Here is an 18,884-nt window from a genome sequence, read left to right on the forward strand (position 1 = left end):
GTGACTGGTCCTCGCAGCTTCCCTAGATTATCTGGCCCGGCCCCCTGGTCTGTGGTGATTGGTTTACTGTTACTCATTGCCTCCCTTTGTTTGCAGGTCCGGGGTTGGGAGCCCGGCAGTGGGCGGCGCGCTGGACTGCAAGATGACAAACGGGGTGTCTGAAGGCGTGTCGGGGGCGGCGCACGTGGAGGGGCTCCTGTTTGCAGAGGGCGTTAAGCCGGAGCCAGAGGACCTAACTCGCCGAACCGTCAGTCCCGCCGACCGCGGCGCACTGTGCGACAAGCGACGACCGCTCCTGCCCCCACCTCCACCCCAGGGAGAATCGCCGCCCGCCCTCGACGTCGCACCCGCTCTCAAGGACGACCTGGACCACCACGTGATTAAAGAAGAACTGGAGCACCACGTTCTCAAAGTGGAGTCGGGGGACCGTCCTCGCTCTAACCACACTCTCGTCATACAGGCTCCCCTGGACTCGGCCGAAAAGATGAGCGCCGGCACGGGTAGCTACTTGGCCGGGTTCTCGGCCTCTCCCCCTCAGTCTAGCTACGAGCACGTGTCCCCGTACCTGTCTCCGTCGCCACAGCCGTACTCTACCAGCACGTCGCCTGCCTGTGCGTGGCTCCCCGGCGATGTACACAGTCACGGACAATTACTACCGGGAGTACTACCCGACCAGTGAGCCGCAGTACTCTGTGCGCCAGGAGTACTCTACAGACACCACCTTCGTGGACCGCTACCTGAGGCCGCAGTATAAGATTAACGGAGTCCCCAGCACCCTTACTGTGGACTTACCATCACCCGCCGACTCTGGCATCTCCGCCGACGCCATTACCCCACGCGACCAGCCAGTCCTTACTCAGGTATGTTGCTTTTGTTGCCCAAAGTCTGGGCCCCATAACCTGCCCTGCCCTAGACTCTCTCACCTGGCCTACTACCTACATTACTCACCCGGCCTACCTACACCACGCTCTCGCCTGCCCTACCTACATCCCTCACCTGCTATGCCTACAACTCCCTCACCTGCCCTAGCCACACTACTCATACCTGCTTTACCTTGTTTACATTACTCTCGCCTTCCCTGCCCAGGACCCTATCTTCATTGCCCATCCCTTGAAGTGGACCTTCCCAGACTTGCTTCAGTTAAAATTCCCTTTAAACCAACCCTGTTCAACCCCCTTCCTAAATGTGACCCCTCTATCATCCTCTCATCATCATCTCCCTTCCTCTTTACTGACTACTTCATAGCTCTCGCAACCCTCCCTCTTTTTCTACTGCTTACTCCTTCCCTACCTAGTATCCACAATTCTTATTCTATAGCATCTTTTTTGTGTTCCTTTCCGGCGTAAATTTCACCGACTGGCTAATTAGGGTAGCCAAGGTTCCTCCGCCCCCACTTCCTCCCCACAAGTCAAGGTCTTTAACTACCCAAGATTAATTTCACTAGGTATAGGATCCCTCTCACTGACCAAGGTTCCTTAATAAACCACGCTTCTCTTTGCTAGCTAACTCCTCTAGATATCTGTCCTATTATACTAGCCTAAACCTCTCCCGCTTGCTATGGTTCCTCTCATTATCAAAGGTATTTCTTACTATCACGTAGACCTCGCTCGTTAATCAAGGTCTCTCTCTCGGTAACTATAGTACCAAGCATCGTCTGACCGTAAGCTTCTCCAATCTCCCATGCTGGTTCGAACCCCAGTCCTCTCTCTCTCTCTCTCTCTCTCTCTCTCTCTCTCTCTCTCTCTCTCTTATCCTCATAATCATTCCTCTGCGTTCTCTCTGTCTCTCCTCTATCTCTCTCCTAACCCGTGTCACCCAGTCATCTTTCTCTCTCCGCTGCAGCTCGGGTCCCCAAGTCGCCACACACAATGCAAACGAGTCTATCATGCTGATTGGGTCTGGTTTGGTCAAGGAATAAGTCTAGTCTCTTGCAGTCTTCGTGATTCCTTGTGTTTCTCAAGACTATGATCTCTTGCTCTCTCCTCTCTCACTCACTCTTCATCTTCTCTTAACGACTGTCCTCATCTTCATGAATCAGGCAATTTAAGTGTGTACAGCACGGAACAGAAGTATCAGTGACCCTCATTTATATGTTTGGAATATATTCAGTCGTCGCGGCTTTGTGTTTGATAAAGGAAAGGAAAAAGTGCGCGAAAAACCTGTGAATAAAGAATATAAGAATTAGAAAGTGTTATAAATGGTTCATAATACAAGTGAAAGAGTGCATGGCAAAAAAAAATAGTTATATACATATACATAAAAGTAGTGATTATAGAAAAGACAGAAGAAAAAAAGTAACTAGCATAACAAAATCCAGAGGATGACACTGAAATATACACAACAGACGAGACTGAAGGTTATACAATGGACGTAAATAAAGTAGTGACCAGTAGCTACCCCGAACGAGGACACGCTGCTGCCATCATCTCAACCCGGTCCACTTGCTGGAACTTTATCTACGACGCGTTGAAATCTCCATTCATCCTAGGTGCAGTTATCCCCCCCCCCCCCCCGCGTGGCCTGGGGCCGTGTCGTGAGTAGGAAGGGTCGCCTCCATGACTCGGCACTACACACACACACACACACACACACAGCCCACGGCAGGCTTGACCCATGGCCAGGAAAGTGAGGGGAACGGAACCCGAGGGAGGAGACTTTAAGTACAAGTTTGCTGGGTGACCTGTGAGAGGTGGGGGTTAGAGTGTGAGGTGAAGGGTGACCTCTGTGGGGTGTGGTGAGGTGAGGAAGACCTACAATAAAGATATGATAGGAGGAGTAACCCATAATAGGGAGGAGAAATTTATGGGTTGAGATCAGGTGACCTATGACACGAGAACGGAAAGGAATGATTAGCTCAAAGTTAGGGAAATGAAGAAAAGTTGATCCTTGTGAAAGATAGTAAGAAAAACAAGCTGGCAGGGGAGGAAGTTTCATTGGAGAGGACAAATGAGACAGTAACCCCATGACTGAAATAGTGACGAGACGACAACCCATCAAAGAAAGAAAAGTCAGGGGGAAATCTCAAAATTCATTGTGGGGGAAAAGACATACAGAAATGCGTAGTCACCGTACCATATCTATGTACTGAGAAGGATGCTTGAGTTATCCAGTCGTCTGTATGTCGTTGACAGAAGGAAATATAAAGAATATCATATATTGTCCATTAGAAATTTGAGGCACAGCCTCTGCTATTCCTGGAAAAATATGGCAACCGGGGCAAACAAGGGAACGGATGAAGAAGATATATGGCGGGTTGAACCATTTGTACCCAGAAGGTGAGCATTAATATCAAAGAACATTAAGTGCTCTTAAGAACTAATGAGACTAGATATATGTAATCTAATGATGGCTTATAACACGAGAATATATTGTTATAAGGAAGACGAAAAGGATATAGTAACATCAAACTTGAAATTCGGCTATGCCAAAAGTTAGAACAGAAAGGGGTGTAAGTTAGACTGAGAAGGTGTGGGAGCTTAATACATAGGTTGTAATGGGGTCGGGGAGCTTCTAAGGGAGAGTAAGTTAAAAGAGGTTTGAATTAAAGTAGTTATAAAATAGGTAAACGAGTCTTTGAGGTAATACAGTGTCGTGTATTTCTAAGGGAGACGCATTTGACACAATAGAAACGGATTTATTCAGTGACTTGGTGAAAAGACTATACAGCAGTGCAGTAGCTTACTCGTACAGTGAAAAAAAGGACAGAAAAAGAATTTGACAGAAGAAAAAGGAAGATATGAGAAGTAGTTGAAAGACAGCTGATCAGTGATGAGGACATGGTGGTTGAAAAATGAATTAATGAGGAAATGAAGAAAAATATCAAGTATAGAACGATGATGGGAAGATATGAACAAAGTGTCTGTTAAACGCTGGCTTGGCTGAATTGAAATGTGAAGAAATCAAGAGGAGTCAGTGCTAGATAATGCCAATACTGAGAAGTGCCTCGAATGGCTAGCTACTACAGACTGTATCACGGGAAATGCTAAGTGTGCCAACTACGATGATGACAGAAAAGTTTTTAAGAAAATGTAAGGAAAACATAAGTTCTATTGGTAATTGATAATCGTAGTTAAATGCCCAAAGAAAACCAGAATTAAAGTGGTCAAATCCTACAGATTATTTCTTTGTAACCTTTGAAAATGCTTGTGTCGAGAGAAAATAAAAGTTATCCACATAGAACTCAAATACGGAAAGATGTGCAGTGAAAATGCTGTTGTACATTGCAAGTTGTGACAGTGGTGCGAATGGATTGCAGGAGCAAGACGAACAGTGACGGAGTGCAAAGGAATGTGAAAAGATGTGACGGTGGAATCAATAAGCAGTTAGAACAAGTCTATGAACGATGAAACAACTCGTGTTGAAAAGAGCGTTGAAGGCGGTTTGCTTGTCAAACTCTGAAAAGGAGGAGGTTTACCGTAAAAACTAGTGTGGGTACTGAAATGGTAAGTGGCATAAAGATCTTGGCAGGAACAGCAGCAGAAAATTTTCATCAGTGTATTTTGGTGTTTCTTTTTTTATTTCGTGTGGCGGTGCTGTATGTTTAAACTAGTGACTGTCTCACTACTTAGACTGAGACAAGAAACAAGAGAATAAAAAGCATCGGACATAAGAAGAGTGTGACAGTGGTAAAAGCTATGATAACAGGAAAAAATATATGACAAAGAAAACTGCTAATAAACACAAATGAAAGCTGACAAGGAGACAAATTATTGAGTGATAGCGAAACCAGTAAATAACAGTGACTTTATTCATACAAGCCGCACCTGAGTGAGAAATGTAATGTAATCTGAATGAGTAACAAGTGTCCATAATGAGTAGTGTGACTTATAAATAAAGTAGACTGTGAAATAACAGGAAACAGTTTCTATATGTGATGCTAACAAACGTGGATCAAATGCAAGACAACTCGTTTAGAAAAATGAACACATCGTGAGGAGACATTCTATCACCAGGTGTGTAAACGACATGACAAAGGGATATGAAATTTTAGGAATTCTTTATAAAATGATACAAATCTACAGGCAAGCGTTATCATTTTGTGGCACAATCATTAATTGCCAACCCAGGAAATATTAAACGGAGCGTAATTGTAAGACTGTTGGAAATTCAAGAGTACAGAAGCAAGACGAGTGCACGGTGCGTGAATCCGGGAAATGGTGAAGTGTCTATGTAAACCGAAGGGAACCAATAAGGGCGTTGAGGACCACTCACGTAAGGCACCGTGTTATCTGATGAGGTTCGATGGTACCCTGAAGAAGGGAGACGCCAAGAGGGCGGAGGAGGAAGGGGTGAATAGGGGCGGCCTACCGAAAGGAGGAGGAGGCGGAGGAGGGAGAAGCCTGGGGCTATTTTGGGTAGTGGTCTGGCGCAGGAAAAGGAGACCGGGAGGCGAGGATGACGGAAGAGGTGTCTAGCGAGAGAGGAACGTGACGGGAAGAGCTGTAGAGCCAGGAGGCAAATGGCCCAGGAACACGTGAAGGTATCTCAACGGGAAACTAATCTGATCCTCTTTCTCAGGGCCCCAAGTTGTGGCTCTCTGGGCGTGTATGACGGCGCTGGTAAAATGTCCATCAGAGCGTTTGTACGACTAACAGATATTAAGCTAGATGCCGTATAGAAGTCCTATCAAAGGTACTGATGTAAAACTTACCGTGGAAAAAACTAGAAAAATGATTATGAACATTTCAAAGTTACTTAAAGGACAAAGAGTAACAAGAAACCTCTTTAGTAAGTCATCTCTCGTCGAAGCCTATCGTTGAACGGAGTACCCCTGAAGGTGACAGAAAGGTCAAATTCCCTCTAACGCCACGTACATTATAATGACTCTCTTCAAAGATGGTCAAGATCTGATAATTGCCTATTGTAATGATTTCTTTGCGTTGCGTGTTATTCGTTGTGGTGTCATGACACAGATATCATCTGCTGCTTTAGTTTCGAGCCAGAGAGACCTCATCAGTGTCTCAGTCTCGTATGTTTATATTTTTCTCTTGTTCAAAGCGGTCGTGGCTGTACCATATAGAACGTATTAACTTTTGGAAATTTTCTCTTAAGATTCTAAACTTTGGCTCTGATCTGTATCTTTGCGGGTAGTATATTTTTCTCAAGATATATCAGTTACTGTACCTCTCCCCAGGAATATCCGAAAACAGACCTCACCATCATAAATATATGTTGATATATCCTTAGACCCCCTGGGAGCATACGATCGCATATATCCCCCACAATACGATTGTACATCCCTCCACCAAGGGATACTAGTCAACATATCTCCCTCAGAAGTCTGTAATAACATAACCATCCCATAAGAATATATGTTAATCACCCTTTCCGTGCAACGTATGATAGCATTTCCCTCTTCCGAGGCAATTTTCAGCTTAGTGACACCAAATGACGTACGACTTCCTGGGGCAGACTTCACGCCTGAGGTACGCCACTTACAGCCTATCCCCCTCACACAGCCCACCTCATGTTGATCTTGCTTTCTCACTCGCCATCAGGACTGTAGTGCTTGTTATCTACCTCTGCATATCTCGGGTGTCGTTTGCATTGAATGTATAAAGATAATGCATGAATACATAGTGAATGTCCCTCTAATGTGGTGTAAAGAGTTCCAGTCACTTCACCACTCGGGAGTTTACAGTGTTGCTATTTCCATGCACGTGACTCGGCTCCGTCGTGAGGAAAATGTTATTCAGGGACGCATATATTTTCAAGTCGGCGTTTTCGTACATTGTGTGTGTGTGTGTGTGTGTGTGTGGTAACGAAAAAAGGTCCTTATCAGGGCCAGGCCTTAAACGAAAAACTTGCGAAACGATGGCTAAAGAAATATATAAATAGGAAAAAAGCGAAGCGTTTTTGAGGAGGGGAAAAAAGAGAAAAAAAAAAAGCAAAGATGCCTTTCTAAACGGGATCAATTTATAGCTGTTTGGAAACACAAAGAGAAGGCAAAACGTTCTAAGGCTTGTCGGTGTAGGGAAGAAAACAGATATCGCAACGGTTTACCCTTGAGTTCTCATCACTTGGCGACGCAGCGACTTGCTGCGTATCGTGTGAGGAAGCTAATGACGGAGACTCGCTTGAGGATTATCTCTTGTAGTTAATCACTGTTCGTAACAACAGGGGAGACTCCCAACTTATAACTTTCCAATGGGTCATGGGCAGTTAAGAAACTAATTTATATAATTACGCTACCCACCGAACCATTACGTTAAAGCACTTACAAGTCCGAACGGTGTTCCGAACACAATTTAAGACGAGGATTTGATGCATCTTCACCTGAGTGAATGAAACAGATGATTATGCAATAGGCTTAAGATTAATCGCTTGCTAATAGTCATTTCTTGCTAGATCGTTTTCATTCTTCGTTTTCGTACATTGTTTCATGTCCTTTTCACAAGTCTCTTCTCTTCCTATAGCATACTTCATGCTCATTATTCAGACATTCCTCTCTTATCCTCTTTTGAATATTTCTCCATAAGAATCAAATGAGTTTACTGGCACACAGCTTCTGTAAATGTAGCTGGCAAGATAATCTAACAGACTGTTTTAACAACTAACACGCTCTTTAGGTCTACTATACTGGGCCATCTATTTCTCATAACTCACACTTTGTCACTGAACTATGTTCTCAAAACCTTAATGATATCTATTGTATGCGCTGTTATCTTTCATGATATCTTATTGTGTGATATGTTACCATAATTCAATATGTGAATGGATCATCATATACAGACAGACAGACACACATCTTCAGGTCTCAAGTTGCATTACTTTATTCTCAATATTCACGATTCCTCCACCAAATCTCATGCTCCCAGGCCTTCCGTAATCCTCTGGAGAAATGCATTTGGGCGACGTAACCTCCCACTAGCTGAGGAGGAGCTTCTGAATATTGTCGTACAGCAATTTTACCGAGACATTATGAGGTACTGCTTTTATCCAAGCTTAGAATTGAATCGTGCACGAAGGAAAGTTCCTTTAGAACTGATACCGAGTCGAATGCAGCAGCAAGATCTGCTGCATTTCTTGTATGACACAAAACCGCCAGTGGTAATTTAATTAACACTGTAAATCTAGAGCCAAACATTCTTGTAATTCGTTGATAAAGATCCAGCGTTGCAGGATTCCATTCTGAACATAAAGAGTTCTACGTATCTAACAAAAGCGCGTAATTCCTCAGATTACAGAGATAGCATGAGACAGAGAGGATGGAGTGCCATATATGTAGTGAGAGCGAGTATGGCTTTAGAATTAACTTGAACACCTGAGAGGGTGTTCAAGATTTTTCGATTGCTCTTTGTATTTTGACACTGACGACCGTAATGACCCTGGCAGTGGACATAACAACAGGCCAAATAACCTGACAACCCAAGACGATTTACTAATTTGGTTCCAGAAAGAAATCTTGACCTCGAGTAAATATTTCGACTTAAGTCTTGCCTGAAGTATTCTCCACATATTGAGATCAGGGTAGCAAGTCTACCCCACAAAACAGAATTCGTCGTCCCTGCTCTTTGGAAATATCTACTTTACAGCAAAGCGTCGGTAAAATATACTTTGTTAGTAATAGCAAAATAGGATTTTCATAAAATGCATATGAGTAATGTTAAACATTGTTCGATTATATTCTTACTATCAGTGTGTGTGTGTGTGTGTGTTTCATAGGTTGTCAAACTGTAGTGAAGTCAGTCATCTAAGCCTGAAATGATGTCTGCTTAGCCTCTGAAGATATGAGACCACACTGTAACAGTGACACACCAGCCTTCGATACAGTCAGGCTAGGGTCTTTATATATATATATATATATATATATATATATATATATATATATATATATACCGTCACGTTAGGCTTTGATAGCGTCACGCCTGCCCTTTGATAGCGTTGTGAAAGTCTTTTTTGTAGAGACATACACCTACCTCCTATTCAGGATCTCATTTGATGCCAATCATGATTTATAACCTGTCTAATTTGTATTATGTATCAAATCTAAAAGCAATTATCACTTTGAAAAAAAGATTTGATAACTTCATGTTCGGCTTTAGAGACTAGAAATGGGGTGAAAAATCATGTGTGTGTATATATACATATATATATATATATATATATATATATATATATATATATATATATATATATATATATATATATACGTGTGTGTGTGTTTCTATGGACGTGTGATAGGTTAAGTACAGTATTGCACCACCAACTTATTGGTAATTACTTTTATAGAACTGGAACCCTGAGGTCCATTCTTAAAGGTTGGCAAAGAGAAACAATTCTCAACTCTCTAGATTAACCTTTGAGGTGACTTGAAACGCAAATGAGAAATGGCTAAATTGGAGGTGGCGAAAATCACACAGTGGCCATCATCGCAAGCCAGGAAGGTCATAAAATTCAAATAGCATTCCACCAGTACGGCCCATAGAAACCGGTTCTTAATGGGTATTCTGTAAGCTTCGTTCCACTGGGTTCCAGCTGCGTAGAGAGGAATCGAAAGCCTCAAACGACCCACTCTTTAAGTACTTGTATCTGTAAAACTTGGACATTCATTAATCCGTTTCTAGTAGAAGCAGAATTTCTTTTCGAGTAGTAAGAGTTCAAACCTTATCTGTAGGTTCAATGGTAGTAGTTATACATTCTGTTCTCAGGGAAGAGATTATAGGTGGTGTCGTAACCTTCCCTGTGTCATTTTCTGTCAGAACCTTTTGAGTGGAAGATGTTTACATATAAATTTCACTTAGAGCCATATGGTTAATTAGACATCCTTCTAAATGCATGACATCTCGTCGAAGAAGTTTGATTCAATTATACTTATAGACAAGAATCTCCATCGAAGCTTTTTGACAAACAAGCTTATGTATGTGATATTTAATTACACCTTTTATCATTTCCTCAGTAAAATTCACTGTGGCTGATTTATTGCTATAACTAAATCTTCTCATAGGAATTATGGCTATTTTAGCCACGTAATTTTCTGGGCTCTCCCCTTGAAATATCTTATTGGAGGAGGAATTATCATGTAAGATGATTTTCTTAGATGGGATCATCTCGTGAAATGATTAACGTTGAGGGAAGAATAATCACGTTAGATAATCTGTTTGGAGGGCAACTCGTGACGTGGTACGATGCTTATTTCTGAAGGTTCGCAGCCAAGCAACACCCAGTCTCTAAATCCAACTGGAACTAAACACCTCTCCAACCATGAGTGAGATCATAATACATCAGATTAGTATGGATGATATCATACCATTGCCAGAGATTGACTGATGTGAGTCTCTCTCTCTCTCTCTCTCTCTCTCTCTCTCTCTCTCTCTCTCTCTCTCTCTCTCCAAAAATCGACCGTTTGTGGACCTGTATTTCCAATATTCCCGTAATATTACTGGCAAGTCTCGCTCGCCGTTTGCGTTGTGGCGCAATGCTTCGGTCGACGTTCGCATGGTAATACGCCTTCATTATGCTTATAATGAAGCTTAATACATGTCATTATGGAGCCATCAGTCCTGCTGACGTCCGCTCCCCTTGTGCTAGTAGCATCAATATTTGCATCGTGCTAATCATTTTTGCGATGGTTCGCTTCTTCTACCTCCGTTTCCTAGAACTACTTGTCTCCCGGCACTTTGGGTACTATGATCGATTCTCTCTGCCCTTGGTATAAAGGATTCGACTTTCTGGTCCCCCAATGCATCCTTAGATTTCTTTATTCTTGTCTGAGAGAATTTGGGAGTTTTATGACATCTTTCTGGCGGTCGAAGAGGAAGCTGAAAATCGTGATATTCCGTTTAATTTAATTTCGGCGGTTGATGCACGTTGCTAATACAGCGGTGGATGAAAATTAGATCGGCTATTAACCCGATTAATCTTTCTTATGAAATATACATTATTTCATCCATATTCGCCATTTCCAGCGTTAGCGAGGTAGCGTCAAGAACAGATGACTGAGCCTCGAAGGGGGAAAAAAAATCTTCACTTGGCCACCTTCTCTCTTCCTTTTTTAGGAAAAGTAAAACAGGAGAGAAGGATTTCCAGCCTCAAATCCTATCCCTTTTAGTCGCCTTCTACGACACTCGGGGAACACGTGGGCAGTATTCTTTCTTCCCTATTCACAGGGATAACGTATGTATAACAGTGAAAGTAGCAGTAGCATTTTCAAATTTAATACCATTATCATTACAGTTAGCAAGTAATCTAAAGAACCTCTTTTATGGGCCCTGTAGCCCCTTGGCTTATGTCTGGGGGACGTGAGATGTGTTAGTCTGAAATTGAAGAGGCAGAGGTGGCTGGAAAAGCCAAGGAGGAGGTGGGGGGGACTTGGTGGCAGAAGCTCTGGGGTATCGGGGCCTGAATATTCAATGGAGCGCGAGAGACGCGCACGGCACGGCACAGAATGATTTGGACTGAGATGGTGTATGGTGGGGCTACGTGCTGTCAGTGGACACTGAACAAGGGTATATGAAGCGGTCAAGATAAACCGTATTTGTGTACCTTGTGTGGAGATGGCGGGGTCTGGTTTCGGCACTTTATACGCGATAGCCAGAGATATGATCGTGTGCAAGTGAAGTCATTGTTTGTTCGTTCCGAACGATACTTCGCAAGGGCAGATATATACAGGTGTTTACGAACTCCGCCTGCAAGTAGAATCGACGTGCAAAAGATATCATTTTCGTCGTGGCTATGTCATCTTATACGGATAGAAAAGAGCACAGCGTTATCGAGGATCCTCTCGTTCCAAAGGAGCCCATTTTACTTTGTTCCTGCGTGAAACGCAGCTTCGAAACTGCAGGAGCCCCGTGAAAGGATATACGAGTAGTACACCTTTCAAATAGCCAGCAATATCTCGTCTTTTTTTTTTTTTTTGCTTGTTTGTCTGTTTTTTGCCTTTGATATTTGTCTGGATATCTTTCTCTGGGTTATGACTTGCTCCTTCAACACCAGTGTTACTTTTACTAGCGTGAACATTATGCACACACACACACACACCTCAACCACTATTTGGTAAACCACGAGACTTCACATCCATCACATTATTACCTAACGCCTTTTTTCGATTACTTTGGCGACTTGCCCTAAACTTAATACACCTTCCTATATATATATATATATATATATATATATATATATATATATATATATATGACTACGGGTAGATTCTAGTTCATCTAATAGTGGTTTATCGAGGGAGGAAAAAGCAGCAATGTCCATCAATATACCTATCGTAGCTTTCTTAATGTGTGTAAAGATGTATTGATTTTTTGTGCCTGTAGCATAGATTTGGAGGTGAGGTTAGATCTCTGAGAAGAAACATCTCGAAAAACATTTGAAGATAAACAATGAGAAATTAATATTTCTCGTTGATGAGTAATGTATCTATGAAAGAAGCAGCAAATCAAAATGTCTTGAATACACATATTTACTTGTGTACTTTTTCCCATCAATGTATCTCTCTCTCTCTCTCTCGTTTGACGTAGACTTTAGCTTCATCCCATGCAAAGCGTTGCTCATGATGCACAAATAGAAATACCTACGTTTCCGTGGCTTTCAAACTGGCTATCTTGATATCGGATATAAACGATCGACGCACAGAACACAGCTGGAGGATCGTAAGACTTTTATATCATTGTTTTCGAAGACTTTAAAAATGAGTTGGAGTTTGGGGTAGCCATCTGTCAGCGGGACCCCCGCGAACCGTCTTTCTTTTCCATCGGCTCCTCTGGCACGGTTGCCTGAGACCTCCATACGCGTCGGAAAAGGACATAAACAAACGAGTAGTTCGTGCGATGACCTTAACGAGTTTAAGGACCTGTGCGTGATGGTGTTGATTAGATATTATCGCTGGCCCGTGGTCAGCACCGCTGTATGGCTAGATAACCGTGTGTGTGTGTGTGAGTTGCCGTACGGGATATCTGTATAGATCCGGATTCTCTAAACTGCCTCGTCCAGTAATGTACGTCCACTCGTTCCTCCAGCAGTATAACCATTTTCTATGTATAGAGGAAAGGTTGTAGACTTGTGATCATTTTCTATGTATAGAGGAAAAGTTGTAGACTTGTGACCATTTTCTATGTATAGAGGAAAGGTTGTGGACTTGAATCGTATCAAGCACTTGGTTCATGGGATGGAATCTGAGAATTCCTGTCGTAAAAGCGATGGTGATCCTTAAACGCGATGGTTCAAGTATGACCACCTTGTGATTAAATGAGTACAAGTGAGCCATTATATGTTCCCTCCTGACGCTCTCTCTCTAAAGTGGAAGAGGCATTAAGGTGTATATATGTATGTATGCATCGTCAGCTGGAAATAAGACAATCCCTGATATTATGATTCGCTCATCACTATATTGTTTTATGGTCGTTCTGCAGTATCTTAACGGATGAGGTAATCAGATCGCACCTAATGGGAAGAGAAATATAGTAAAGCGAGTATAATGATGACTGGAAACACCTGAATATTTCCTCTATAGGAAATGACTTTCGAAAATTTAGTTATTCTTTTTGATGTAATTCTCAGGGATCAGTACGTCTCTATAGACTGGAGAGATGATGTCTCCTTGTGGTTTTCGTCTCCCACAACAGACTCAGGGTAAAGCTCTTGGGTATCTCCAGAAACAAACGTGTCATAAATGCTTTTCTTCTATTGAGATGGATGAGACGCTTATTGTATTCGTATCTTAATGTATTGCTCACTGTTGACTTCCTCGTAGCTACACGGAATATAAATCGATACAACTTTTTCCGACGTCTTGCAGAGTCTAGTTCTTAACTTTATCAACTTAGTGAATACGTAATCGTTTCCCTAGAACGTACGTATAATATAGTCACGGTATTGGCTATAATATTTCCTTTAAAAGTAGAATATCGAGTATTTTCTCCTATGAAAATTTTGTCTTTAATTTTATTCCTCGTGATAATAGTATTTCCACTCTGATACTACGTCTGCTCATTATGACGCGTCTTCTCGACTTCGACCACACTGGCTGTGTATCTACACTTCTCATGGATGATGTATCGATGAAACGTCAGGAAAATGATCAACAAATGTCCTGAAGTTTTTTTCTGCTTTCCTTTGACGGTAGATATATCTGAAATAAAGGCGAAAGGTGGAAACCCTCATCCTGTACCATTTTTAGATGATTGTATAGTGTATATATATATATATATATATATATATAAGTATTGATTGCTCCAACCCCTAAGGAATAGGGCTATAACCTTTGACTTTTATTTCCACGTGTGTTTATGTGTGTGTGTGTGTGTGTGTGTGTGTGTGTGTGTGTTAAGATTCTATCTCAAGACAGTAAGTCACTGGGAAGAGATAATGCATGTGGCTATAATTCTTCAAGACTTTTGCCGCGAATTTTCTTGAGGCAGGAAATTTTAGCTTCTCTTGATCACCAGGCTAAGCTCAGCCATAGAAAACGGTTATGGGTTCGATGCATCCTGTATGTACCCTGTTATGGGCTAGTCGTATCTGGGTTCGATGTATCCGGAACGTGTTTTGTTATGGGATTCGTTGTGTTCGGAATATGTCCTCTTTAGGAGCCACGTCTGGCCCTAGTGGACTCAGTCGAATTTTGCGTCCAAACTGGTTCCTTCTTCAACCACCAGAGAGGGAAATGATTCCCTCCTCATCTCCCGCCTTCCTAATGCCTCCAAATTTTGATTTGGTGTAAAAAGACAAAAAAAATGACTTCGGAAACGAAGATTATCTAACGTCGTTTAAATAATAACGCTTTATATTTTTTGTGATTGTCTTCTGTGATATGAAGTCATTACTCATCTGAATTATCTATCCGAATGTTCTTTTACGTTTCCAAACCTTCATGAATACCTCTCGTAACCGTTGACAATCGGTCATCCGGAAGGTATAATTTAGATTACTATAATTACCCGTAATTTCCTGTTGTATTGTTCAATTCATATGGTAATAAAATTACCATATAACTCTCCATTTACTTCGAATTCATGCAAGCGCTAAACTTAAGACTATGATGGTAGAGAGCCATACAAGATACTGGATCTAAGTTCACAAAATGGTTGAGATGGTTGATGTTAGATTTGCTTTTGAACAGTATTAGTGGCGTCATTAGAACGAGTTTGATGGTACCAACAGAAGACAAAATTAGAACTCTCCGCCTTTTCATGTGATATTCGTAAAACTCTTAAGCGTTCTACGAATATCATAGTGAAAGAAAATCGTGTCAATATGTAACCTAGGTAATCCATACTGGATTTTTAATGAAGATATTCAGAATGGTTTATAAGGACAACAAAAGAATAATCAATTATTTCAAATGTATGATGTATAGTTGGAAGCGTTGCCAGCGCTTGGATTATCAACGGCTTACTTTGTGAAGTTTATAATTACATTTATATTCACACATTTCTTATTCAAATATCATTTACTCATTTATGGCATGGCTGCGGAGGAGGGGGGTGAGGAATATATAAGGAACTGTGATATTACGTTTTGCGAAACATGATTTAATGTTGTCCAAACAAATGAATATCGTTCTGGGCGGCAATGTTGCCACTCTTTAGGTCGTATTTTATCAAACACTAACGAACTATACTATCAATCAACCGTCTACAACATTTTATCTATTTCAATTTCATTGTTATATAATCCTTCATATCATAATAAGTTCTGTTACCTCCTCTGGTGTCTTTGATATGAATGATTTTGGCATTCGTAATGTGAAAATGAAATAATGATTCATATTGACACATATGGCAGGAGAATTCGACCCTCTTATTGGTGGTTCGGACAATACCTTGGAGGGATCGAGAATATGTGAGGACAATGCTATGGAATCAGAATTCCCACGGGGCCAGTGCTTCCCTGCTCATTTCTACATAGGTAGATGCGTATACCTGACGATAGCAAGACTATACATGTGTATACATGTAGTCTACATACGATGACGCAATCAAAGAACCTGTAAGCACGTCAAGGTCCTGATGACAGTTCTCTTAAATCAGATGGCGAGGTTGTATGAAAATAGATGTTAACTCACACAGCAGTGAGACGATGACCACCGTATTATGATGACATATGTGAACAGACGAAGCTTGAGGTCTCTGAAGCTCTGAGTTGAAGCTGGACCGGTTCCCTGTCTCTGTCTTTCGAAACAGCGGTCTCGGAACAGATTCGACCAGGCGTATCCCATGACTCTTCTTTTTTTTCTTTTTTTTCTACTCGCGACCCGCGACAGTACATGTTTACATTCAATAAACAGTACATTATTTTGGGAGGGGATTTTTTTTCGTTTGAGTTATATATATTTACGCTGCAGAGGTAGCTGCCGAACTGGTTCGTTCGTGTTCAACCACTCTGATGAGCATAGTGGATTGTTGGTTCTCGAGACTTGTGGCGCCAGTTTCGTGTGATGGTTCCCTTCCACTGACTTGCCTCACACTCTCCTACACAGAGCGTTGCGTCTGCTGTGATTTAAGCTATGAAGTGTCTCGTAAATAGTGTTTCATGCAACATTTCAGTCGTTCTGGGCCTATGGGGATATCACAGGAGGACATGGCGGGATCCGCTAGGGTCAAATGATAAATGAAAAGAGACTTTTAGATCAGTTTTATAAATCCTTTCAAATAAATGATGGCAGGATCCACTGGAGTAAAGTGATGATGGAAGAGATCTAATTAATCAGTTTTATAATTCCCTTCAAATGATTACATCAACGTGAGCGGTATGATTAACAGAGTAATGATGGGAAGTAACACCATTGTGGACGTGAGACATTTCCAAAAAGCTCTAATCATACGTCATTAAGCAAACACGGACAGTTTATTGGAAGTTTTTTTTTTATATATACTGACCGTCGCTTGTAATTCCAGTTTCTTTTTTTTCACCTGGCATACTTCCTTGGCTAATCTTGTTCAGTCTACCAACAAAATCAGTTATCTTTAACTGAAAATTATAATTTCGTTATGGTTTAGCTTGTATATTGGAAAATACTTGAATAGAGGAATTTTGCTTGTTTTACATATACGACAATGGACGTTCACCATATATATATATATATATATATATATATATATATATATATATATATATATATATATATATATATATATATATATATATATATATATATCATAATTCCCAGTTTTTTTCCAAAATGAATCGGCGACAACCGACTATTTTTTCATTACTGTAGGAAACATTTTAATCTTCTACAGTTGCTTGAAGCCACCACATTTTTTTGGTCAGTGTTGTGGTCGTGATTCGTGTGGCAAAAGACACTTAAAAGACGATGGCCAGTGTCTGGTAACCCGAGGAGACCGTGTGACTCAGTCGCTGGAGACGCTGATAACATTTCAGGGTGACTAAAAAAAATGTATGAAAGCTGGAAGTTTCATGAATAATGTAGAGAGAGACAGACAGATGGCCTTCAGTAAGGAACGGTTGTCTTAATCAAAAGATGAACGATAGTCTATTGATGTAGACATATAAGCTCCTCCCTTTGTCTTCACTTGTGTGCTTAAGACGTCAACGAAAAAGATGTACGAGTGCGAAAATATCGCGTCTGAAACCATGATGTCTGAGCAATGATCTACGACGCAGACTCGTAAGACGCATCATATATGATGAACAACACACACACACACACACACACACACGAAAATATTCTAATCTGCTTGAGAAGTTTCGACAGCAAGGTTGTTCATGTTGATGGATTTCATTAAGTCAGTGATGAGGACGAGTCGTCTATCAGTAGCAACCACAGTTTCGACCTCATATTGTTCACTGTGTCCCAGGAATGAAGCCTCAGTCGACCTTCCTGATAACTAGTACATCAGTGAACCAGAGACTCGCTGTGGTTATGCTACAGCTTAAAGCCTTTTCTTTTTTTCTCTCTCTCTTTAGTGGGATGTGAGGATGTCTGTCTTGTCCAAGCTATCATGCTTTCATATTTGATGATGATAAATGTCAGCGCTGATGTGTGTGTGTGTCTGTTGAGCTTTGTGATTATTGGAACTTTTGAATATTCTTCTTATGAATATCTAAGTACACATTTCCTCGTAGAAGCCAACTATGCACAGCAAAGACATGCCCCAGTCACAGTCGTCTCTATTGAAAGGAAAGATAGACAAAATTTGGATAGATCACACACGAAATTTATGTTAGCTCCTCGGGTGATTGTGGACCGGAATATTATGGGTGAATGTGCCAAAGGAAAATGGAAAGACAAAAAAGAAAAATATTCTCCTTTGCTCTTCAAGGAAGGATCGATGTATCCTAACGGTCTATCCTGGTGCTGATGGTGTCCACACAAAATATTAGAAACAGCAGCCAGTCACCCAAACGTCATGGAGAGTCGGGGTTTCATGATGGAAGACCAGATGAGGAAGTGGACAAATGGTATAAGAAGAGTTCAGATGCGAGACCGCGAGAGTTGCAGAAGTGAATATAGAAAGAACCAGGTCAAGTACAGTGCTGGAGGGTAAATACATCGATGTGATTCCGTACGTTGTATGTCAATCAAATCCAGTAATTTTGTGGCTTCGAATGACCCATCGTGTGGTTTATATTCAACAAAGAAAATAAGGAGTACTTGAGAAAGATGGAGAACACGAGGGGTATGTTGGACCATTGTAACTTGTCTCTTTCTGAATCTAAATCTAGAACATATAAATGGATCTAAAGACGGAAGGAGAATATCTCGAAGGCCGGGCATTCCGAATGGTGGACCAGATGTATATTCAAAGTGAGGGATGTGAAATGTTCATTCCTGTGACAGTACTCTTCGTCTTGGGATTAAGTAAAAGAATATCAAAACTGCGACTTGAAGAAAGAGCTGAAAGCATGATCATGTCAGCCTGGCATACCACCAGTAAGGTCATTAAATATACTCTAAACAAAAAAGTAATCAA

The 18,884-nt window shown here is 41.3% G+C and overlaps 1 protein-coding gene across 4 annotated transcripts in view; it reads left to right on the forward strand.

Moving 5' to 3' along the window:
* Positions 1–486: 486 nt before the first annotated feature.
* The window catches only part of grh (grainy head), a 216,022-nt gene continuing 197,624 nt past the window's right edge, over positions 487–18,884 (forward strand). For all 4 annotated transcript variants that reach the window (XM_071660207.1, XM_071660213.1, XM_071660212.1 and 1 more), the window contains exon 1: positions 487–860. In XM_071660207.1, the coding sequence (XP_071516308.1) occupies positions 630–860 (231 nt within the window). In that variant the 5' untranslated portion in view covers positions 487–629. The remainder of the gene's footprint in view (positions 861–18,884) is intronic.

The sequence above is a fragment of the Panulirus ornatus genome, chromosome 69 (genome assembly GCF_036320965.1).
Source record: "Panulirus ornatus isolate Po-2019 chromosome 69, ASM3632096v1, whole genome shotgun sequence".
Taxonomy (NCBI): Eukaryota; Metazoa; Arthropoda; class Malacostraca; order Decapoda; family Palinuridae; genus Panulirus; species Panulirus ornatus.